This window comes from Panthera pardus, unplaced genomic scaffold, assembly GCF_024362965.1.
Source record: "Panthera pardus isolate Hobbes unplaced genomic scaffold, ASM2436296v1 HiC_scaffold_5, whole genome shotgun sequence".
Classification (NCBI taxonomy): Eukaryota; Metazoa; Chordata; class Mammalia; order Carnivora; family Felidae; genus Panthera; species Panthera pardus.
The window spans coordinates 19328407-19352101 of NW_026526980.1; the positions used below are offsets into that span (position 1 = coordinate 19328407).

General features: G+C 50.3%; 2 protein-coding genes across 3 annotated transcripts in view; one reads left to right on the plus strand and one right to left on the minus strand.

The window, feature by feature from the left end:
- Positions 1–216: 216 nt before the first annotated feature.
- LOC109259019 (cardiotrophin-1) lies at positions 217–4259 on the minus strand. The gene is made up of 3 exons (XM_019436304.2): positions 4159–4259; positions 2866–2984; positions 217–1351 (listed from the first exon to the last, which is right to left on the minus strand). Exons 1-3 carry the CDS (start codon positions 4181–4183, stop codon positions 887–889), a joined length of 609 nt encoding a protein of 202 aa, XP_019291849.2. The 5' UTR covers positions 4184–4259; the 3' UTR covers positions 217–886.
- A 2299-nt stretch (positions 4260–6558) lies between these two features.
- BCL7C (BAF chromatin remodeling complex subunit BCL7C) overlaps positions 6559–23695 on the plus strand; it is a 47231-nt gene continuing 30094 nt past the window's right edge. Inside the window, exons 1-6 of one of the 2 annotated variants that reach the window (XM_019436303.2) lie at positions 6573–6910; positions 7423–7501; positions 7823–7931; positions 8032–8193; positions 9837–9922; positions 10479–10674. In XM_019436303.2, coding sequence (XP_019291848.1) covers positions 6819–6910; positions 7423–7501; positions 7823–7931; positions 8032–8193; positions 9837–9922; positions 10479–10604 — 654 coding nt within the window. In that variant the 5' untranslated portion in view covers positions 6573–6818 and the 3' untranslated portion in view covers positions 10605–10674. Of the gene's footprint in view, positions 6911–7422; positions 7502–7822; positions 7932–8031; positions 8194–9836; positions 9923–10478; positions 10675–23695 lie in introns of those variants that run through there. The other variant, XM_053894348.1, reaches the window with a different exon arrangement.

Sequence of the window (23695 nt, forward strand, 5' to 3'; positions counted from 1 at the left end):
TCAATGGAAGTCCAAATGAAAAAGTACTCATATAGATGTTTCCAGCTCAGGACACATCTACTTCCTGTTCTAGAGTGATGGACAATATCCCTGGCCTGGGGGCATTTGTTAATCTCCTATTTATACTGTGGCTTTTGGGTATGTCTGGGGGACCAGATTGTGCCCCAAGGATCCTCTTCTCCCCAAAGGTGTCTCCCCATTTTCGGCAACTGTATATACTGGTAACTTTAGTGTTCTTTTTTATTTTTAAACATTTTATTTACAAAAAATTAATTTATTCTCAGGAATAAAACTGTTTTAAGGTGTTGATTTTTTTTCTCTCCATAGATTTGGCTTGGTGGGGGGAGGTATGGGGATAGGGCAGAGGAGGTGAAGGAGGGAAAGGACATCAAACGGAGAAGCAAGGAGGGGGAGTGACGCACTGTGGGAAGGAAGGTGGCTGAAATTTGTCTGGAGTAGCCCTCCCACCAGGGCTGGCAGCCAGGTCCCCGGCCAGGAAAGGACAGAGAGAGGCAGTGAAAGAAACAGAGTTGATGAGGTGTCCCCTCCTTGAGATGAGGCGGAGAGGTACACCTGCTCACATGGGGCCAAAGGGAGACAAGAGATGGAGAAAAGGGAAAACAAAGAGACCCCCCCCCCCCCAGAGACAGGTGAAGGGGGAGACCAAGAGAGACGGAGGCAGGCCCAAGCAATGGAAAAGAGGGGGGAAAGCAAGAAAATGATGGACATGGGACGTCACAGACACAAGGAGGTCCGATAAAGAGACACGGAGCGCTTACAAAGCACAGAGAGGTGGCAGAGACAAGAGAGACGCAGACAGTCCGCCCTTATTAGGCACCGACAGAGACGGACTAGGAGGGGGTGACAGCAAGCTGCAGCCCCGCGCTCAGGCCGGGCCACTGGGCACCAGCTGGCCCAGGTCGCCCTCGGTTCGGCTCACCCACTCGCGGTAGAGGCCACACACGCGGAGCCCCAGAACCTTGGCAGGGAAGACGCCTGCGCCGGTGGCGGCGGCGGCGGCAGCGGCGGCGGCGGGCTCGGGCCGGGGCCCGCGAGTCTCGGTGCCCAGCGCGGCCAGCACGGCCTCCACCGCGGCGCCCAGGGCCCGGGCCTGGCGCGCCGCGTCCTCCAGGCGCCGCAGCAAGCGCGGCGCACGCGGGTTCAGCTCCGCCTGGTGGCGCCGCACCACTTCGAGCAGCGGTGGCAGCACGGTCAGCGCCGCCGCGTCCAGCCGCAGCCGCTCGGGCGCGGGCAGGCCCGCGTGGCCCGGTGCCGGGGCGCTCAGGCCGGCTACTGGCAGCCGCGGGGGCGAGAAGCCGGGCAGCCCGAAGGGGTCTCCCTGGTGCTGCACCTGCGGAGACACGGCAGTCAGGGGGGCCCCGCCCTTCCCCGAGAGGCGCCGCGACAGAATTCCTCCACTCTCCACTCCTCCCGCTCTCTGGGGCCTTAGTTTCCCCACCTCGCAAATGACACATTCCTGCCAACACAACTGTTGCGTTTGATACGACAACACGACCCCCCCCCCCAAAAAGTGGGCTTTACACCAGTGCCTTTGTTTCCTCATCTCTAAAATGGATAACAGTATCCACTTCATAGGGTATTTCCGAGCATGGTAAAATGCTTCCAGCAGATCCTGGCCCACTGGAAGGGCACAATAAATGTTAGCTCTTTTATTAATGCCATCTTTCAGACCGGGGCGCAAATCCAGTCTCTGCCACTTGCTAGCAATGCAGTTTCATGCAATACCATTTCCCTTCCCCGAGTCTTACTCTTCTCATCTGTAAAATGCGGGATCAGCTTCCTGTCCTGTCTTTCTACTAAGGATTTCCTGAGAATCACACAGAGACTGCTGAAAACCATCTGTTTCTCTCTCCCCTCATCCTCCACTATCTCTGCACCTGCAGGGGGCTCATTTGTTCATACAAATGAACAAATGAAAGATAAAAGAGATTTGTAATTTGCAAACATGCTACAACTGTACCATTTATCCTTTGCTGACATCTTGTCTCTGGTTCAGGCACTGTTTGCTGCTTTAAACACACTATTTCCTAATCTTTCCAATAACGGATGTGATGATTATGATGATGCTGATTTTATAAATGAGGATATTGAGGCTGCTGAGGTAAATTGACTTGCCCCAGGTCATCTATCTAGGAAAGGACAGAGCTGGATTTTGAACCAATGTTCACAGAATTACAAAGCTAGTTCTCTCTCTTATTCCACTTTCATAATTGTTACATCATTCTTTTTTCATGTTACCATTACTGTCCAAAGTCACAGCAAGTTAGCAGACCTACAGTCTTTCTGATTCAAAGCTATACCCTCCTTCCACTACACCAGAGTAATTGGTGGAAATACCCTCCTTCCTTGGGTAGCGCCCTATGCCTAACCAAAGATGGTGGCAGATCCCCCCTCCTCTGTAAAAGTCCCTTCTTGGACTGGAATTTTTGCCCCATGTTGAAACCCCTTCTTGGTCTCTCTGTATAGCACAGGTAGATGAGTTTACAACTCATCTTGTTAAACTGCCTCCTTTAATAGCTGGGGAGACCAAGGCCCATGGTGGTAAGGTGACAAGATCACAGAGAGCCTAGAACCTAGGTTTCCTGACTCACTCACTCAATTCTCTTTACTCTCTCTGCCTCTGTCTTAATGCAGTGTGGTAGGATAGCCTCCAAGCTGGGGCAGACACAGGGGCATTTGGGGCACAGAGAGGGGCCAGTTCCCCAATTTGCCAGCATGGCAAATTGTGTCCCATTTTTCTGCAGCTGGGAAATGAGGGTGGAAAAATGGGTGGTCAGGAACCTCTGTGATCTGTACTTCCCCACTCCTCAGGCCTCTGGCACCCCCATCCCCATTCCCACTCACATATTCCTGGAGCAGCTGCTCAGCATATTTGGTGAGGAGGCGGGCAAAGCTGTGTGTCTGACGGATCTTGGCCTCCAAGTGGGGAAGGAGTGAGACTGAGGAGTCAGCCTGTGGGTCTTCTGGTGGGAAAAAGGGGGAGGGATGAGGGCAGCCCAAACCCCTACGCCTTGACCACTTCTTGCAGGCTGGCTCTTCCTTCCTGAATCCACAAGCTCTGCTCTGAATTCTCCAACTTTTAAGCTGGGCAGGCTATGTCCCATTCCCACCAATGGTAAATGAGGCACCAGACATTCGCCAAACAGTTGTCCTACCTGAAATGTATTCTCTGATGCCAAATCATTGTTGAAATCCTATTAAAGCCAAATTCAAATATTGCCTCCTCAGTGCAGCCTCTGGATTCACCCCTCCCTTAAATTAACTTTTTCCTTTTATTTTAGGCCATTTACTCATACTTCCAAGGTAGTTTTTTTAATGGCTCCTTTATTTGTGTTAATCTGCCTCAGTCTGGGAGCCCTTTGAGGATAGGTTTCACATACCTCGGTACCTCAGTGATGGTGAAGTTTAACATCATTGAAGCACAGAATTTCAAGTCGGAATGCTCCTTTAAGCCCATTCTACAGACTGGGAGACTGAAGTCCCATTTCCTCCCCAAAGGACCTTCTGTGCAAAAAGCTAGAAACCCGCAGCATTCACGACTAGCCTTTCCTAGCGTAAACTAGAGGGTGGAGCCCCGGAAGCATGACTACATTTCCCGAGCTGCACAGCGCGCCTACCATGGCATGCTGGGGAATGTAGTCCTGGCCCGGCAACTACCGCCCCGCCCCCCACCCCAAGTCTGAATTTCCCACCGCCTGTCCCTATCCTTAACAACCTCGACTTTCATCTCCTGTTGTCACTCACTGGTTCCTGTGGTCCAAAGAAACTTCCTTCCCTAACTCTATCTTTCCCTCTGGCCCCCAACTCTGATTCTTTCCCAATACTCAGAGGATCCAGGCGTCCAAACCCAGCTCCCAGTCCTCTCTCCCAGGGTGTACTCGAACCCGTGATCTAGAAACCCTGAGCCCAAGTCCCTGTGAAGGCACAGCCCAGGCCTCCGCTAAACTCCGGCTCTTGTCCCTTCCCACAGCTCACTCACAGCTCACCCGCTCGTTACCTGACACCGGGGCCCTGCTCTCCCCAGTTCAGGCCGCTCCCATCCCGGACCCGGGGTGGCTGGGACCCTGACCCCAGCTTCCAGCCCTTCAGACCCCTGCTCCCCACGGACACTCGACTTCCGGCCCTTCAGCCCCTTACCCAGACTTCCCTCCCTCCGGCTCATGCTGGCCCCTGGCTGATCCCGGTTGCCTCCACGCCCCCCTTCCGAAGGGGGGAGAAGGGGAAGGGGTAGGGGCGTGGCCCGGGCTCAGCCAATCAGGGCTCAGACCCCAAACAATCTCCCCCCCCCCCCCGCCCCTCCCGCCCCAGGCAGGATTCCTTGGCTCTGAGCTCAGCTCCCTACTTGCGCAGCCCAGTCAGGAAAGGGGCCTGAGAAGGGTTAGCAGGTTGTCTGCGTGGTGGGTTTAAGACCTTGAGGCTGGGTGTGCCGGGGCCCGGAGACAGCCCTGGTCCCGCGGGGAGGAGGAGGCTCAGGCTCTGACTCGGTGCAAGACTTAGGGCCGGAGCTTCTTTTCCGAGAAAGCTGATGGGGGGATGGGGGATGGGGGTGGGGGGGTGGGGAGGGATAGGAAAGGGTGGAGCTGGCAGGACAGGAATGTGCTGGTCCTACCTCCTGTTTGGGGGAAGGGAGGGGAAACCGCGATGAGGGCCCTCAGGCTTGGGCCACACCTGCCCAGACAAATACCTTCTGGTCTTAGATATTTTCTGTGCCTCTCTCATTATCTCTCTCTTTCTCTCTCTCTCCCCCCCCCCCCCCCCCCCCCATTATCACACCTACTAGGAGTGTAACAGATACACCGCCTCACTTCACCTTACCAGGCCCAGTAAGAGAACCCCTCCGACTTACACACATCTACTGCATGTAGACCTTCATTCTCACCCAGGAACAAGGTACGGGGGGTCGTACCGACATGTCCACCCCACTCACCTGATGCAGATAAACGATGAAAGGTCTGTACACACTTACACCCATAAATTGTTCCCAAGTACCTACTTGCCCTGGGCTCCTGGACCCAGGAATGATCGATCCATACTTGGTCTCTGGCCCCCTGAGGAGCTCGGTCTGATGTGGGAGACCAGAGCAGGTAATGGTGTTTGTGAGTGAAGGTTTGTGAGTGACTGGGAAGGAGGCCTGTGTGTCTGTGAGAGTATTGCCAGAAGCAGATAATTGCTAGAATAAAAGAAGGCATTAACGGGCAGAGGCCATAGCAGGTACAATTGAAGCCAACTGTTGGTAGGGGCCACAATCACACACTTATTAACAGCGAATATTTATTGGGCATTTCCTATGTGCAGGCATTGTTCCAGGAGCTACATTACATACTAACTTACTCTCGTTATAGTTGAGGGAACAGAGAGATAAGTGAGTTGTCTAAGGTCACTGGACAAGCAGAACTGGGATTTTCCCCAAGGCAGTTTGGCTCCAGAAATTTGGTTATAATCACTCTCTTATACCTTAAACCCTCTGGCCAGAGTCCCACCCTTGCAACACACACACATAGCAACCCATGTCATATCTGCTGGCAAACACAGCTTCAAATAAAATCAACCTAAACACACTCATTTTAAGTAAACTTTTAATTGAAGTATAATATGCATAGGGAAGAGTACATTCATCCTAAAGTGTACAGTTCAGTGAATATTCAGAGTAAATATGTTGGGGGGTGGGGACCAACATCAGATTAAGAAACTGAACATGACCAGTCCAAGAGCTCCCTTTGAGCCCCTCAGCCCTAAAGGTGACCACTATCCTGACTTCTCACACCACAAATCAGTTTTGTCTGTTTTGAACTTCATATAAAAGGAATCATACAGTGTGTGCTGTTGTATTTGATTTCTTTCATGAGACTTGTCCCTATTGTTGGATGTGTAGCAAGACATCACTCTGTGCTGTGTCCACTGTGTGAACAGGCTACAATTCATTTTCCACTTTCCTCTCGATGGGCCGTTTCCAGTTTGAGGACATTATCGACAGTACTATGAACATTCCAGTACACACCTCTTCCTGCTCATACCTGTGTATTTCTGTTGAGTGTTGATGACCTAGGAGAATTGCTGGAACGTGTAAGTTCACCTTCTCTAGAAAACTGCCAGTTTTTCAAAGCGTCTCTACCAGTTTCCACTCCCCCAGAAATGAGAGCTCTGCTTGCTTTACTTCTTTGTCTACACTTGATATGGTCTGTTGTTCTCATTTTAGCCATTCTGGTAGGTGGAGACCTACTCATATTTGCAGCGTCTGGCCGGTAATGGGCAGTCAGTGAAGAGACAGCTGAATGAATGGCTGGAGAAAAACAGTCTGGGAGCGACAGCCAAGGGAGGCTGGACACATACTCTGCGCACAGCATTCGGGGCCGCCCCCGCGCAGCTCGCCGGGACCGTGACCCCCTCGCGCCCTCTGGCGCCCACGTGGTCTGAACGCACCGCCTCAACCCAGCTGCGCGCTTCTTGGCGCCGAGCTGTCCCCAACCCTCCCTCTTGGTGGCGGGTAGGGGGCGCTGCGCGTCCGGGCGCCCCGAGGGGGCGGGCCCGGTCGGGGCGGGGCCGGCCGGCTTCCAGGCCTGGGCTCTGGCCGCCCGCGCCGCCCGGCCGCTCCGGGGACGGGCCGGGGCGGGGCGCGGCGCGGCGGCAGGAAGCGGGGCGGGGACTCGCGGAGGCGTTGGGGAGCGAGGGAGGGCGCGGCCAACTCCCGGAGGGACGGCAGGCCGAGAGAGCGGCGCCCGGGTCTGGCGCCGAGCCTGAGCCCGCCGGACGGGAGGCGGCCCAGCCGCGGGCTCGGCCTCGGCCCCAGCCCCGCCAGCATGGCCGGCCGGACCGTGCGGGCCGAGACCCGGAGCCGGGCCAAGGATGACATCAAGAAGGTGATGGCGACCATCGAGAAGGTCCGGAGATGGTGAGCGCTGCCCCGGGGCCAGGGACGGGACCTGGCGGGGCTACTCCTCTCCCAAATGCGTCTACCCTCCCTTCGCCTGCCGTGGCCCCCAGGTGTTAGGTGTACCCCCCAGCTGCGCCCTGGAGCTATAGGGCTCTGTCCCCCTTCTGGCTACACCCTAGGGTCTACAAAGCGTGTTCCCAAGCCGTACCCTCATTTATGCCCCGCCCCCTAAAGCTTTGCCACTCCTCCCTCAAGTATGCCCAGGATCTTCATTGGTGTGGTCCCCGGCTGGGTCATTAGTCTTGCTCTCTTGTATACCCCAGGGGTCTGCAGAGCTATGGCCCCAAGCCACACTCTCTTTCTAGAGGCACCCCCACGTAAGGCCTGGGGTCTGCAGGACTTTCTCCTTCTAACTATGCCCCATTAGCAAAACTGCACCACCCCTACTTCTGCAGGTCTCCCCAGATGTGTTCAGCTCCTGGGGGGCTCTCTCCTCAGAACTCTGACCCAATCCCCCCACCCTCCCACAGGGAGAAGCGCTGGGTGACTGTGGGCGACACTTCCCTTCGTATCTTCAAGTGGGTGCCAGTGGTGGACCCCCAGGAGGAGGTGAGCAAGCTCTCCCACACCAGGCCCTTCATCTGTGCAACCTCAGGCGAGCCCCTCCCCACCGGGGCCTCCACCTCCAGTCCCGCTCTGAGACCTCAAATGCAGCAACCAAGACAGATGTTAACAATTATTAGCAACTCCACCCCCTTCTCCTTTTTTCCTGCTTCCCACCCCTGAGTTCAAGACCTAACTGTGCCACACTCTGTCACCTCATGCAGGGTCTTTTGCTTCTCTGTGCCTCAGTTTACTAATTTGTACAGTGGGGGCTTTGCAAGCACTAACTGGAAAGCTGCCACTGACCCTCACCCCTTTAACCCCCAGGAGCGGCGGAGGGCAGGTGGTGGGGCAGAGAGATCTCGAGGCCGGGAGCGACGGGGCAGGGGCGCCAGTCCCCGAGGGGGTGGCCCTCTCATCCTGCTGGATCTCAATGGTATGTAGGGATCGTGGAATTTCAGGGGGAGGTGTGGGCTGTAGATGAGGGAGAGAACTGGGGCCCTCAGGCCCAACCCTCTCGGCTTTTGCTCCCACAGATGAGAACAGTAACCAGAGTTTCCATTCGGAAGGCTCCCTGCAAAAGGGCACTGAGCCCAGCCCTGGGGGCACCCCTCAGCCCAGCCGCCCTGTGTCACCTGCTGGACCACCAGAAGGGGTCCCAGAGGATGCTCAGCCCCCACGTCTGGGCCAAGAAAGAGGTAGGACCAGGTGCCTCCCTAGAGCCCTCTCCTCTGACTCTTGTCCTCTGCAAAGTTGAAGCCACCAGCTTACATCTACCAACACCTACTCCTCTCCTGTGTTACCTTCTCCTGGAAGTCTTCCCTGACTCTCACAGAAAGTCACCATCCTACCTCCAGCGACTGTCTGTCTCATTCCTCTGGCTTCTTTGGGTCTTTAGATAACTAATCATCGTCTGAGATTTTCATGTAAATTTTTTTTTACTAATATTTCTCCCCACAACCCCCACCTCATGTCAGCTTCCTGAACCTTGGGTCCACATTGATCTTGTTCATTACTGAATTCTGAGAACAATGTGGGACACATAGAAGGTGCTCAATAAATATTTGTTGAGGACTAAATAATAGCAATATTCCCGAAGGTGGTTAATAAGTGATAATAACAGCCCATACCTATCAAGCTCTGTGTGCCAGATGCCCTTCTGAATGTGTTGTAGGTCACGTAATCCTCATTATAACCCTATGGGGGCTATCACCTCCTCATGTAGATGAGAAGCTGAAACTCAGAGAAGTACCCCAAGCTCACACAGCCAGTGAGCCCATATCTTGGGCATAATTCCTCCTCACCTCCTCTCTCTTCTGCACAATCCCCTGTCTGGTCTGAACCATGTCCCAAATGTGTCTGCCTTCCTAGAAGAGCTCTTACCCCCACCTGGCTCCAGCCTCCTTATGGGTCTCCTCTCCCCCAGTCACCTCTGCACAGCTGCCAGAGCAACTTTTTCTTTCTTTTTTTTTTTTTTTTTTTTTTAACGTTTATTTATTTTTGGGACAGCAAGAGACAGAGCATGAATGGGGGAGGGGCAGAGAGAGAGGAAGACACAGAATCGGAAGCACGTTCCAGGCTCTGAGCCATCAGCCCAGAGCCTGACGCGGGGCTCGAACTCACGGACCGCGAGATCGTGACCTGAGCTGAAGTCGGACGCTTAACCGACTGAGCCACCCAAGCGCCCCCAGAGCAACTTTTTCTAAAGTACAAGTTTGCCAGGCTCATTTTCCTGCCTCAAAGCCTTCAATGGCTCCCTATACCTTTGACTCCTCCACTTGGCACTCTGGGCCCTTCTTGAACTACCCCTGCTGGTCTCATTATTCCTTTCCAAGAATACCATGACTTAGGCTTATGGGCTATGTTTAGGTTGTGCCATGCACTTGTGCACCTTTACTAACGTAAAAATAATAACAGGCATTTATTGAGCACCTACTATGTGCCAGATGCTTTACTAAGGGCTTTACCTGTATTATCTCACTTAATCCTCACAACTGTCCATGTGGTGATTACTATCATTCTCCCCACTTTACAGATGGGAAACTGAGGCCCAGAGGAATTAAGTCACTTGCCCAAGGTCAGGATTTGAACCCAGGAGTCCAACATCAGAATCTGTATTCACTAAATATATGTCCTGTTTGCCTAAAATGTGCTCCACTCCCCGTTTGTCTACCTGATGAAATCTTACTCACCTGTCAAGATCCCACTTAAATGTCCTTCCTATGTTCTCTTCCTGGCTTGCAGCCAGGTCCCCAGCTCCCTCCCTGGTGTCCCTCAGCCCTGGTCTGTGCTGTGGCATGGAGCAGCTGCTCAGGGAATATCTGTTAACTTGATGTTCCAGATCCTGGGGGCATAACTGCAGGCAGCACGGATGAACCCCCAATGCTGACCAAGGAGGAACCTGTTCCAGAATTGCTGGAGGCTGAGGTGAGAGAAGCCAAAGGGCTGGACTCCTGGGTCTCTAAGGCAATGGGGGCTCTGGGGCAGCCAAAGGCTTGGGGGCTGCACTGCTGAGGTCCAGGCAGGAAATGTAGACCTCAGACACAGCTCAAGTCTCAGAGGCTGGGTTCTTAGGGCTGAAAAGGAAAGGGTGTTTTAAGACAAAGTCCTGTGGGCTGGATCGGGGCTGATTTAAGACCATTAAAAGCCTGGAAAGATCGTGGTGCTCCTCCAAGTATTTTATTTTATTTTAATCTTAAACTATAAAATTAGCTTAAGAGAGTCCCCCGACAGACTTCTGACTTTTTCCACAAGGACTACCTTGATGCATTTTCCAGAAATATCAAGTATCAGCTTCTTTCCCCCCAGACGATGTTGTTGTTGTTTCCGGTGCCCACTTAATCTACTTCCTGGGTCCCTGGCCCTGGGCTAGACTCCTAGGTCCGGGAGGGGAGTGGAGTGGAGGCACTGGAGAAGGCAGAGGCTAGGAGGCTGTACTCCTGGGTTTGGGTGGAGCTCACGCCTGTCCGCCCTTCCTCTCCAGGCCCCCGAAGCTTACCCCGTCTTTGAGCCAGTGCCACCTGTCCCCGAGGCAGCCCAGGGTGACACAGAGGACTCGGAGGGCGCCCCCCCACTCAAGCGCATCTGCCCAAATGCCCCTGACCCCTGAGAAGCCGGCCTGCCTGTCCTGTCGCCCCAGGGGCCCCTTTGGCTTTTTACAAATAAAGACCCTTTTGTAATTTTGTGTCATGTCATTTCCCCGTCAGGGCTGGGGAGGGTCTTTGGAGACAGTTTTGTCTCATGCTCTGTTTCTCAGATGGAGTCACTGAGGCTCAAAGAGGATCTTCCTATAGTCATACCATAAGTCAGACATGGAATGGGAGCTTGAGCCAGGACGCTTCCTCCCCAAAACTCCCTCCACCCTGCCCTGTCCTCCTTACCTTGGACCCTTCCTGACCTTCAGCCCTCCTCTGGGAATCCCAGGACCCCACTTCTTGTTCAGCTCTCCCTTGGGCCCAGCAATTACCAAAGCCCTGGCCCATGATTCCCATTCATACATAGGAACACAGCCCAGAGGGACTTTGGGGTCTGAAGTGACCCAACACATTCCTTGCCCTCAAGAAGCTACAACTTGTACCTCCGGCCTCTGCTTAGCCATTTCTCCACTGGAACCCCTGCCTACACTTCTCATTGAGTCTTGCTTGTCCTCAGCCCAATCACTACCTCCTCCAGGAAGTCTTCCCTGACCCCTGGCTCGGTTTCCCTTCTTTAGGGCTTCCATCACCCACTGTGCCTCCTCCTCTCTGTCTCAGCAGACATTTATCAGGCTGTTTAGAATGGCTGTTTTGTTTGTCTGTTTTGTCCACTAGGTTGTGGGTTCCTGAGTGCAGAACTTGGTCCCCAGTCTTATCTAGCACCATGTTGGGCATAGAGCAGTTATAGCAACTGTTTGATGAGTGACCAAGTAAATGAATGTGCCGTGGTATCTGGGAAGGCTTCTCTGACAGGGCGGTGGCATGTGAGACATGAACCTCAGTGTGGTAGATCTGAAGTCAGTGGTCCTGGTTCAAACCCCGGCTCTGTTACTCACTAGGTGTGTGGCTGCATGCAAGCCATTTCCCCTCTCTGAGCCTTAGTTTGTCTATCTGAGCAATGGGGACAACAATGAGGCCTCATCTGCCCTAGTGATTTGTGGGAACCTTCAAATGATATACGGCACCTTCAGTCTGTGCCTGCAAAAGAGGTAGAGTCAGGTGTATTAGCCCTACTTTTATTTTTAACAAAGGAAGAGACTGAGGTTCAGAGGGACCACACTGGAACTTTTAAAGAACTATTTAAAAACAGAGGGATGCTTCCTGATAGCAGCTGAACTTGTGACAGCTGAGCCAAGGCTGGCCAGGGGAGCCAGGTGTATCGTGATGTGGAATATTTGCTGCTTCTTGCTGCTGCGACAAATTACCACAGACTTACTTCGTGATTTAAAGAAACACACATTTATTATCTTACCGTTCTGGAGGCCAGAGGTCCAAAATTAGTCCCACTGGGCTAAGGCCAAGGTACCAGCAGGGCTGGTTCCTTCCAGAGGCTGCAGGGGAGTATCTGTCTCCCAGCCTTTTCCAGCTCCTCCATGCCACCCGTCCTATGATTTGGGGTTCCTCCCTCCGTCCTCAGCATGGCACCTCCTGGTCTCCCTGTCTCTTCCATCTTCACATCTCGGGTCCTGCCTCCCTCTCCTAAGGCCCCGGTGACTACATTGGGCCCACCTGGATGATGCAGGTGACTCTTCCCATCTCAAGACCCTTAAACTTAAATCACACCTGCGAAATCTCGTCGGCCACATAAAGTAACATCCACAGGTTCTGGGGATTAGGTTGTGGGCATCTGCGGAGGGCCATTATTCAGCCTGCTACCTGTGGTAATAATCTCAGCATTTTCTTGGGCATAGAGGTCATCTCATGATTCCCTTTGACCACCCCATGAGGTGATGGGAGTGCTCTGTAAACTGTGAAGTGCCTTGTATGGGTTAGTCGTACAGTGTTAAAGCCCAGAAAATAGGTTCTGGGCTTGAATATCAGCATCTCCATTCGTTTGCTTGTGGCCTTGAGCCAAGTGACTTAACCTGTCTGGGCCTCAGTTTTTTCATCTGTAAACTGGCGATAATACTAATGTCAGCCTGGTGAGAGTGTTGTGAGGATTAGATGAGGAAATAATGGAGAGAGTGTCCTTGGCTTGACACATAATAAGTGCTCAATAAATGACAGCTGTTTTCCCTATTACTCCATTTCGCAGATGAGGATACAAGGGTGTAGGGATAGAGGCCAGGGACTTGCCTGTCTGCGAGACTGGGGAGGAGGAGTCCATATCTGAGCAGCCTTGAAAGGCTAAAGTTTGAGTCTCCCCCATTCTTGTTCCTCACTTGGCCCCAGACCCCAGGCATCTGTCCCCTATTCCAGGCCTGCACCCACCCTCTCTGTGGTCCACTCTGTGACCTGGTTTAAAGTCCACTTCTTCCACAGCCACACCCCCACTCATCACCTTATAATGCCCTCCCTGCCTCCCTGCTTCCCACCCCCTCAGGATGTCTACACTCTCTTTTTGGAAATTCTTCCACCCCTGACTCTTGGGTTCTGGCCTCTAGTGCTCCCCCATTCTCTTCTGCTCTGTCACTCTCTCCTGATCCCTTAAATATCTCTTGCCCTGGCCTAGCTCTTCATGCACACTCCCTGCTGGGTCCACCTACCCTTTTAATCAAGGGCTCCCAAATCTCTGCATCCAGGTTCCGCACCTACCTCTAGACTCAGCCAGATGCCTGCATGACATCTCCACTGGGATGTCCAGACCCTCAGCATCCTTCTCCTCCCACCCTGTTCCTACCATCACCTGTACCCAGAAATGGCCCCTCAATCCCAGACTGGAGCACCCAGAAGTCAGAGTCCCATCAACTATCATGTTTCATTAAGTCTCTGTCCTGAATAACTCTCCCATTTACCCCTTTCTTTAGGGCCCTTCTGTTTGCTAGGTTCCTCCTGGTGGGTTTCCTGCTTCACTCTTGCCCACCGCAATCCATTCTCCACCCAGCAGCTGGGCAGTCTCAGAAACTCACATCTGCCCATGATACTGCCTTTGGCGAGAACCCTGCAGTTCCCTTTCCTGGCAGGATGGGGCTACCTCCTGCCGCTTCACCCCACCCCTGCACTGCTTCCCTGAGAACTGCTGATAATCACTCTGCTGTTTCTGAGTCTAGGGTTTTGCTCATGCTGTTTACGCTGCTAGCAGATCTCTTCTTATCCTCTCTTCATCTGGGAGATGCATTCTTTTTTTTTCTAACCTTGGCTTCCTGGTGACTTCTTTTGTCATGCCCCCTGCCTCCTCCTCTGCCATTTCATGGGACATCAGGTGTTGCCTCGTGATGATCTGTGTTAACTTGGGTCTTTGGCACCAGACTGAGCTCAAGGAGGGAGGAGAATTCCTTTATTCCTAGAAACATGTATTTATTCCACACTTACTGTTTGATGGGCACTATTCTAGGCCCTGGGGATAAAGCATAAACAAAATGGAAAAAAGTCTTTGCCTTCACAGAGCTTACCTTCAATAAATTGTATCATCTGTAGGAAGTTATAAGCACTCTCTAAAAAAAATAAAGCAAGGGAGATGGGAAAAGGGCAGATTGCAATTTTAAATAGGGAGATCAGAGGAGGCCCTACTGAGGAGACATTTGAAGAAAAGCTTGAAGTAGTGAGGGAGAGAGCCATGCAGATATCCCGGGGAGAGCATTCCCGGCAGAAGGAATAGCCAGTGCAAAGGCCCTGAGGTGGAGTGTCCCTGGAAATGAGATCAGTGTGACTGGGGCACAGGGAAGTAGGGAAAGAGCAGTGGGAAGTGAGGTCAGCTCTTGTAGGGCCTCATAGGCAGGTCACAATCATAAAATGGCAATCAAAATCAATCCTGCTTGGAGGCCATTGTCAGGACTTTGCCTTTTATTCTGGGCGAGATGAAGAGCTATTGAAGGGGTCTGAGCAGAGAAGTGACATGATCAGACTTAGGGTTTTTTTCCCTCCTAATATTTTATTATAAAAAGTTTCTGGGTGCCTGGCTGGCTCAGTCGGAAGAGCAAGTGACTCTTGATCTCTGGGTCATGAATTCAAGTCCGCATGGGGAGTAAAGATTACTTAAGCAAAACAAAAAAACCTTTAAAAGTTTCAAACATGCAGCAAGTTGGAAGAATTGTATATATATGTATATATACCCGCCACCTAGATTCTGTACCATCTTACTGTATTTGTTTATCACGTATCCATATCCATTCATCCATCTATCAATCTATCTTATTTTCTTGATACATTTCAAAATAAGTTGGAGACACTGGTATGTTTCCCTCTAAGTCCTTAAGCATGCAGGTCATTGACTAGAGTCCAGTATTTCTTTACAGGTTTGTCTTTCTTTGCCCTTGAAACAAAATATCTATATAGTGAAATGCGCAGGTATTAATTGTATGATTCAGTGAGTTTCAATAAATGCACACATCTGCATAATGCAAACTCTTATCAAATACATCATTATCCTCCTGGAAAATTTCCTGTGCTCCTCTCCAACCCTTCCCAAGCCCCCAGAGGCAATCACTGTTCTGGTTTTGTTTTGATTAAGTTAACCTGTTCTAAAACTTCATATGCATGGAATTATACAGTATCTACTTCTTCACATCTGCTTTCTTTCACTCAGCATAATGTTTTTGAGAGTATCTGTATTGCTGCTTAGATCAATAGTGTGTTCCTTTCTATTGCTAGGTTATAGTCCGTAGACTTGGCTTTGACTAGGCACGCTCTACTGGGTGGAGAACAGCCCTCTCCCTGTTTCTAGCTCCCTGCACAAGCCTGTCAAGCCTTGTGGGCTCAGAGCCCTGGATGAGTGCATCTAGGGAGACAGACAGCTTGTTCCCTAGGACCTTTCTAGGATGTAGTCTATGACATCAGTCCCCCAGAAATCTGGGGAAACATAACTATATCAGGGACAGTATGTAGGGTGACCAAGCAAGCATCCTGGTTTGTCCAGGACTTTCCCAGTTTTACCACTTCAAGTCCTGTTCCTGAGAAACCCTGGGAAAACTGGGATGGTTGATGGCCCTGGCAGGATCCCAACACTGCCCCTAGGGCCCCAGGCCCTTTCTGACCCCTTCCTCCTAAGGATTGATTTTCCGTAAACTAAACTGATCTATTCCTTCCCTGGTCTAAAACTTCCCAGGGCTCCCCATGGCTTTACCTGGCAACCCAAGAGATGTACTCAACCTATGTCACTGGTTCTCAATCTTTGCTGCACAATGGAATCGCTCGGGAAATTCTGATGCCTGGCTTCTACCTCGGACATTTTAATTGGTATAGGATGTGACTTGGGCATTAGGAGTTTTAAAAGCTCCACCGGTGACAGTGATATGCTTCCAAGTTTGGGAACCACTGGCCTATGGATATATGATTTGCTTCCCTTATGTGGTGTTGAATATGTTGCCAACATTTAAAATCAAATGATTTCATATAAAAATCTAGACTCCCGGCTACCTTTGACAAAGCAGAAGATCTGAGACACTGAGTGCCTCCAAGTATGGTAATCACCACGGGGTGTGTAGCACCAGCTGCACCTGGAGACAAAACGTGTGCTCTCTGGTTACCACAATCCTTATAACTCCATAGTTTCTTTCTCTGCTCATTTATGTTCATTTGCACAGCTTACAGGCTAACCTCCCAGCTCTGTAGCGAGGCATTTGAGGCCTTCCAGGTGCTGGCTTCTTCTCACGTCCTCAGCCTCTTCCGTAACTGTTCTAGTACATTCATCTCACTTCCCGCCCTCCAGCCACATGGGCCTCAGGGTACCTTTCATACCCACCTTTGCCTGCACAGTCCTCCCACCAAACTCCTTATCAAAACAGACAAGGCCTTGCTCACTTTGGCCACTTCAGCCTCTGTCTGCCCTCTTTCCCAAGTTCATCTACCACACCAAACTTCTAACACACTGAGGCTTGCCAGGCTAGTTCCTATCCTAGCACTTGCTGCCTCTTCCTGGGAAACTCTTCCCTTCCTCTCTTCTTTCTTTCTTTCTTCCTCGTCAATGCCTACTTACGTTTCAGGCCTTGCCTTAGATCTCATCTCCTTCTTCAGGAAGCTTCCCTGACCCTCAAACTAGGTCAGGTCATTGGTTAGTCACTGCACTTCCTCTTTTGCCTGACATCTCACTTCCCTTGCTAGAATAAGGCCACGTTGTTCATCTCTGTCCCCCTGGGGTCTAGGCAAATTGTGAAGTGCCTGGGAAAGAGTAGGTGTTCATTAATGACAAAAGGAAGCACACGTCCCTTTCTCCACTGGCAAAACTTCTACTCTTCTGGTTGCGTTTCTACTGTAATATTCAACTCGGTTCTCCTGGAGATCCCAAATCTCACTGAGCTCGGGTCTATCTCACAATCCAGTGGGTCCCCAAACCCATTTTGCGGTTGTTTCCCCAAGGTCATAATGCGTAATTGCAATAGGTATACTCAGCAATGGACAGAATCCCCACATCAGTTGACTGGGTCTCTGCATGCCTGTGAAGGCAGGGCTGTCGATGGTTGGCGACCCAGGGCCCCATACAGAGCAGGCACAAGGGTAGAGTATAACAACTAACTTTCTATTCCATTTATCTGTTGATTTTCAGCTGGCAATGGCCTTTCTGCCAATCCCTTCCTTTGTTTCTCCTGTCAGCTCTGAGAGGCAGCTGTGGTGTAGCAATGGTCAGGATGCAGTCTAGGGATGGAGGTTTTTCAGATTCAACTGATTTGTCTTAACTGTGTAATCTTGGGCAAGTCACTTCCCCACCTAGACTTCAGTTGCCTCATCTGAAACATGGAGCCAATAATCGTTTCCTCGTCTTTGGGGTCTAACATCTTTAAACATGTCAGGAACAGTGTGAACCAAGTGCAGAGTGAGCACCTGAGAAGCTGTATGTAAACCAAATTTTTGTGAAGTGAATAGTTATTTCCAACCTTTAATTTTTAGAATCACCGGTAGGATTGCAGGCTCTCTAAGATTTAGGAAATGCAGTGCCAAAGAAAAGTAAAAGCCCGTGGTAATCTGGAACAACCCGAGTTGAGGTTTTAACGTATGTATTTTTAAGATACAGTGAGGGAAGCGGAGAGAGGCGGTCGGGGTAAATGAGAACCTCTCCAAAAGGGATGCCTGGGCTCTGGTTCAGCTGCGGTGTGACTTAAGTGGCCTTGTCTGTAGAATGGGATCCCCAGGCCCTCTCCCCACACAACCTTTTGTGACGCTCCGAGGAAACAAAGGAGGGACGCGTGCCTCCGAAACGGCCCGGGCCCGAGCTCGGGGGAGCGTGCCGCGGAACCGCAGGGGTTAAGGGCACCGAGCGCCGCGCTGCCGTCCTAGAGCGGGCGCGGGCGGACTTCCGGCGCGGGGCGCTCGGGGTTCGGGGGCTGGCACACGGGCGCTTCGGGAAGGGAGCTGGGCGGGTGTACGGCGCGCGGGGTCGCGGTTTGTTTCTGGGCAGCGGGCGCCCGGGTGTAGAACTGCCACTCTGAGGCTCGGCCCGCGCTGCGTCGGCGTCCTGGGGTCACCTAGGCCGGGCCCCTGGCCGACGTGACCCCTCCCCCCAATTCCGGACTAGCAGTGTTCCACGGTGGGCCGCGTTTGAGCCCCTCTGGCCTTGGGTTCCCCTGCTGTAGTGCGGGTGTGGGGATCCCGGGACTGGCCGAGGACAATAGGTTTCTTTAAATTACTTGCACCCTGGAATGCACTGTATCCCCATTGTTCAGTCCAGGAAACTGAGACTCAGGAAGGCCAAGTTACTTTGGAATAGCAAAGGCATGCTTTCCCACTCGCTTGTCTAGTTGGGGCAGAAGCCTACTTACAGGCCATATCCCTTGATTCTTGCGCTGGCGGGTGCTGCAGGGGGAGGGGGAGGACATCTGTGTGTGTCAGGAGCCATACCCAGGTATCTCCTCTCATCCTTATTACAACCTGCAGAGGCAGGTGCTGTTATCCACATTTAAAAGTAAGAAAAGAGAGGCTCAGAGCGATTTTCTTCAGGTATGATGCAGGTCAGTGCTGAGTGGCGAGACGTATAAACTCAGGTTTGTCTCACTTGCCTGGCAGATCTGTATTTGAGAATATTAGCTAATATTGAGCGCTTACGACTGAATCCTTTCACAGAGGAGCAAAAGCTGAGAGATGATGGGGGCAATGTCACAGACCTGGCTAAGTTAAATAATAGTGGTCTTGGGTCAAGTGTCTTTGTGTCCTTTCATTTTCCTCAAGGTGAAAGAATCAGATTTAGCACCTCTCTCTAGTAACAGTTTTATTAAGATTCAGGGGCAACTGGGTGGCACAGTGGGTTAAGCGGCTCTTGATCTCAGCTCAGGTCTTGATCTCATGGTCCTGACTCCAAGCCCCACATTGGGCTCTGTGCTGGGTATGAGGCCTACTTAAAAAAGAAGAATAAGGTTCAGATATTGTGCAATTTACCCATTTAAAATGCACAGTTCAGTGGTTCTTAGTATATTCATAGAGTTGTACAACTATCACTACAGTGAACTCTAGAACATTTTTATCACCCTCCTGCTGCCCCCTAGCTCTAAACTACCACTAATCTACTTTGTCTCTGTCGGTTTGCCTATTATGGGCATTTCCTATAAGGCCATACATGGCCTTTTGTGACTGAGATAATCTTTTTATTTTTTAACTTTTTAAAAAATATTTATGTTGAGAGAGAGCAAGCGTGTGTAGGCTTGAGTGGGGGAGGGGCAGAGAGAGAGGGAAAGAGAGAATCCCAAGCAGGCTCCACACCGTCAGTGCAGAGCCTGACGTGGGGCTCAAACCTACTAACTGTGAAATCATGACTTGAGCCTAAGTCAGAAGCTTAACTGATTGAGCCACCCAGGCTCCCCAAGATAATCTCCTTTTTAAAACAAAAGTCCAGGCTTTGACCTCAGAGCTTTGGCCTGAAGCCGTAGCCAGCTAGAATTGAACAGCATTGTTTTGATTTTGTTGTATTTATTTTTACCACTCTAGAGCAAATGATAGGTATTTCCTGTTTGTGGTAGTGACATAAAATTTTCTTTTTTGAATAAATTTGTTTCCATAAAAAAACTGAGTTGATACTTCTAAAGGACAAGATTAAGTAAATAGTAGTAGAGATGGCACATAAGTATGTCTCAAAGTTGGGAAGATAGGACATGAATGAAGTTTGGAAACCACTAGACTGTCTGATTTGAGGTTCACCAGAATGTGGCTTGAAAACCACCCTCCTATTCCATTTCACTCTCTTCACAACTACTGTGAGGAAGCACATCATCTTACTGATGAAGAAACAGGTGCAAAAAAATTAAGTATGGTAACCTGTCTAAGGTCACACAGCTCGTGACAGAACCTAGACTTAACCTATGTCCAATTCCAAAGACCACCTACTTACCAAGTCTGGACATAAAATTGAAGGTGAGGAATGGGCTAGCAGGCTTGAGGGAGGATTCTAGCCACTATAGCAAAACATGTGGGGACCAGGCTGGTTACATTGCTTTCGGTACCCCTTCAAACAAATATGCAGATATTTTTATAAATAATTTGTGACTTTAAATAGAGATCTCATTTCAGTCATCATTGGGGCTTTCTTCCTGTCTTAAGGGCACACCGGAATCCAGGAGGTGTTGCCTGGACAGCCAGGATGTATGTGTGCGTGTGTGTGTGCAAGCACATGTGTGTGTTGGTGCTGGGGAGACTAATCTCTGGTTCATCTTGACTGATGTTGGTATCCCTGTCTACACCCACAGTGTTCCCTTCAAGTTCGTGACTTCTGCGCTATATCACAGGTGGGGCACCAGAATCTCTGGGTTGGCCAAGACTCCCTGTAGGTAGGGTCCCGTGTTTCCTGAAACATCAGGCAGCCACCTGCTCTCAAGATTGGCTACTTTCGGGAGCATGGCTATGGGGCATGTACCAGGACTCTCTCTCCCCTTTTCCAGGCCAGGGACCTTCACTAAGAGCCTCTGCCTCCCTTACAAAACCTTACTCCACTTCTTATTTTTTCACTCTGGGCTTCAATAGCACATTAAACTCAGAGCCCATTTCCAAAAAAACTAGTTTCCTTTTCCTCAAAGGCAGAGAGAGAGAGCTTAAGTTTTAAACCTTAAGCAAAAAGTAGCAAGGGGAAGACAGAACAACTAAATCCTGCCACACTGTTGTCATCACCTTCGTAACTCAGTCCTCTCATCTCATAGATGTGCAATTCAACTTGGACCCAAACTTGAAGTTAACTATACCCGTCCTCCTTCAAAGGCAATTGGGGTCCATCTGTTGTTACTCACCTTGAGTGAGTCTCAGCCCTAACTCCACACAACTTAGATCTGAGAGTAATTTTGACCATATAAAACAAAATAACTAACGTTGATCCACGTAATATTCTAAGAGCTCTACATGCCATAATCTCACAAAAATCATTTCAACTCTGTGAGGTAAGTGCTATTATTGTGTCCATTTTACAGATGGGAAAACCGAGCCATAGAGAAGTTGAGTTTCTTGTCAAGGCCACACAGTTAGTAAATAACAAAGGCAGATTTCATTTTTTTAATACAAAATTTATTGTCAAATTGGTTTCCATACAACACCCAGTGCTCATCCCAACAGAGGTAAAGGCAGATTTCAATCCACATAGTCTGCCTTCAGAGTATGTGCTCTCAAACACAGAGCACACACTCTGAAGTCAGACTATTTCCTCCATTTACAGTAATATTTCTGTGTCCCATATATTGTGGAAAGTAGTCTGTAGCTACCTGGGAAGAGGATTGAGGATTCTCCTTCCCAAAGAGGAGTCTGAGCACTCTCAGACCTGGATCTCTCAGGACACATTTCTCCCTCCCCAGCTCCTGCTTCTCTGGACATGAGTTAACTAATAGCTGTTCCCCTTACCCCAAAACTGCCACCCCAAGTTACTGTTAACGTGTCCGGTGTCCATGCGGGGCTAGGAACATGTATAATTTCTCTGTTTTTTGCTACAGCCCAACAAGGAATCATCCCCATTTTACAGACAAGCAAATAGGTTTAGCAAGGCCAAGTGACTTGCCCAGGATGACACAGCTAGTGAATGGAGCAACAGGATTGCAACCTGGATGCTCATCTCTGAGTCTCATGCTCTGTTAACGCTTTAGTGACCTTACAGACCTGAGGGCCACATCAGTGAGTTCCTGGGAGGCGATGACCGGCTGTGGTGCCCTAGCGAGTGTCTCACACTCTGGCTCCGTTTCCTTATTTGCAAAATCTCTCCTTTTACCCTCTTCCTATTCCCAACTTCCTAATGAAATTTTGGGAAAAGTTTTCGTTTTGTTTTCAGTTTCAAAATTAGACTCAAAGACCACTGTAAAGAGGGTGTTCTCGGGGCACCTGGGTGGCTCGGTCGGTTAAGCGTCCGACTTCGGCTCAGGTAATGATCTCACAGTCCATGAGTTTGAGCCCCCCATCGGGCTCTGTGCTGACAGCTCAGAGCCTGGAGCCTGCTTTGGATTCTGTGTCTCCCTCTCTCTCTGCCCCTCCCCTGCTCATGCTCTGTTTCTCTCTGTCTCAAAAATAAATAAAAACATTTTAAAAAAAGGTTTTTTTTAATAAAAAAAGAGGGTGTTCTCATAAAGAAAGGAGTTTCACTTCTTTGGGGGGGGTCATACTGTCTGCTCTAAGGAGACCTTTTCTGCCTAGGGTTATAGAACAGCAACTGGGCTGGGGGGCTTGGAGTTTGGGGAAAAGATGGGGACACTTGAGCCTGTGTGGGGAGCAAGGACATGATGGTAACAATGGCTCCTATTTACTGGGTCTTCATAATGTGCCAGACCCTGGGCTAAGCACTCCTTTGCTCGCTCTCTCTCTCTCTGTCTCTACACACACACACACACACACACACACACACACACACACACACACACACATATATGCTAGAGGTCACATTTTTATTCTATCCACCACCTGACTTCTCTGGATTTTTGGATGGGAGTTTTGTTGAGATCACCTCATCCTACCTCCTACTTTAGAGGTGAAGAATCATTTCACTCCTTTAACAGTCACGGAGCTTCTATTCTCTGCTAGGCCCCGGGCCAAGCTCTAAGAAAAGATAGAAAAGACCAATTCCAGGTGTTAGCAATAAGGATGGTATGAATGTAGTGTTACTCTTATTTTTGCTTATCTGTATTTCCTAACTTTCTACAATGCGTATATACTGCTTTTATAAGCAAGATCAATTTTCTTCCCTCATAGAATGCCTCTACTTGTTATAGTATTTTTTCTTCAATTTAAATGATTACATACCTGGGTGGCTCAGTCCGTTAAGCGACCAACTCTTGATTTCGGCCCAGGTCATGATTTCAAGGTTCGTGAGTTAGAGCCCTGCATCGGGCTCTCTGCTGTCAGGTTGGAGCTTGCTTCAGATCCCCTGTCTCCCTCTCTCTCTGCCCCTCCCCTGCTCGTTCTCTCTGTCCCCCTCTCTCTCTCAAAAATGATTACATGCCTCTGAAAGTTCTGAAGTTCCAGTTAAAGAAGTCAAGCAAGAACTTGTATTAGAGAGGTGTCCCCTTAATTCAAGTGACAGCCACATCTGCATTTCCTTCTTGAGTAAAGGAATTAAATGTCGTGACACCCCACCTTTGTCTCAAATCCACGCTAGGCCCAGGGATGGGCATCTGAACCCAACTTTCCATAGCAGGGATTCTTAACGGGGTGGTCCCTGGGCATGAGCATCAGGAGAGTTACGAGGGCAGACTCAATTGTCATAATTTCTCAGGACGCTACAGGCATGCAGGGAGCCAGGCCAAGGGATGCTGATCGATCATCTTGTAACTCACTAGGCAGCCCACACAATAAACATCCTGTCCAGAATGACACTGGACTCCTATGGGTGGCCTGATGACCTGGTGAAGTGTTTGAGCCTGGAAATACTGCTTAATTGCATTGTGCCTACCCAGCTGATTGGCTGATCTCTTGGGAACTTTGAAAAGCAGACCCAGAAAAAGTGGACTGAAACAGGGAACCATGAGAGTCCATATCAGAAGTCTGGTGGGGTCACCGTTCTGTCAATGAATGTGTCACTTCTAATTTGGTTCTAGGGACCCCATAACTTCCGTGTGCCTCAGAGGGCATGGTCAATGTCCCAGGTGTCTGTAAGACTCTACCATGAGCATTCAGCAGCTAGATGGTTTTTAGACCTATGAAAAATCCTGTAAATGTTTTTTTCTTTTATTGAAAGTCAGTGAAG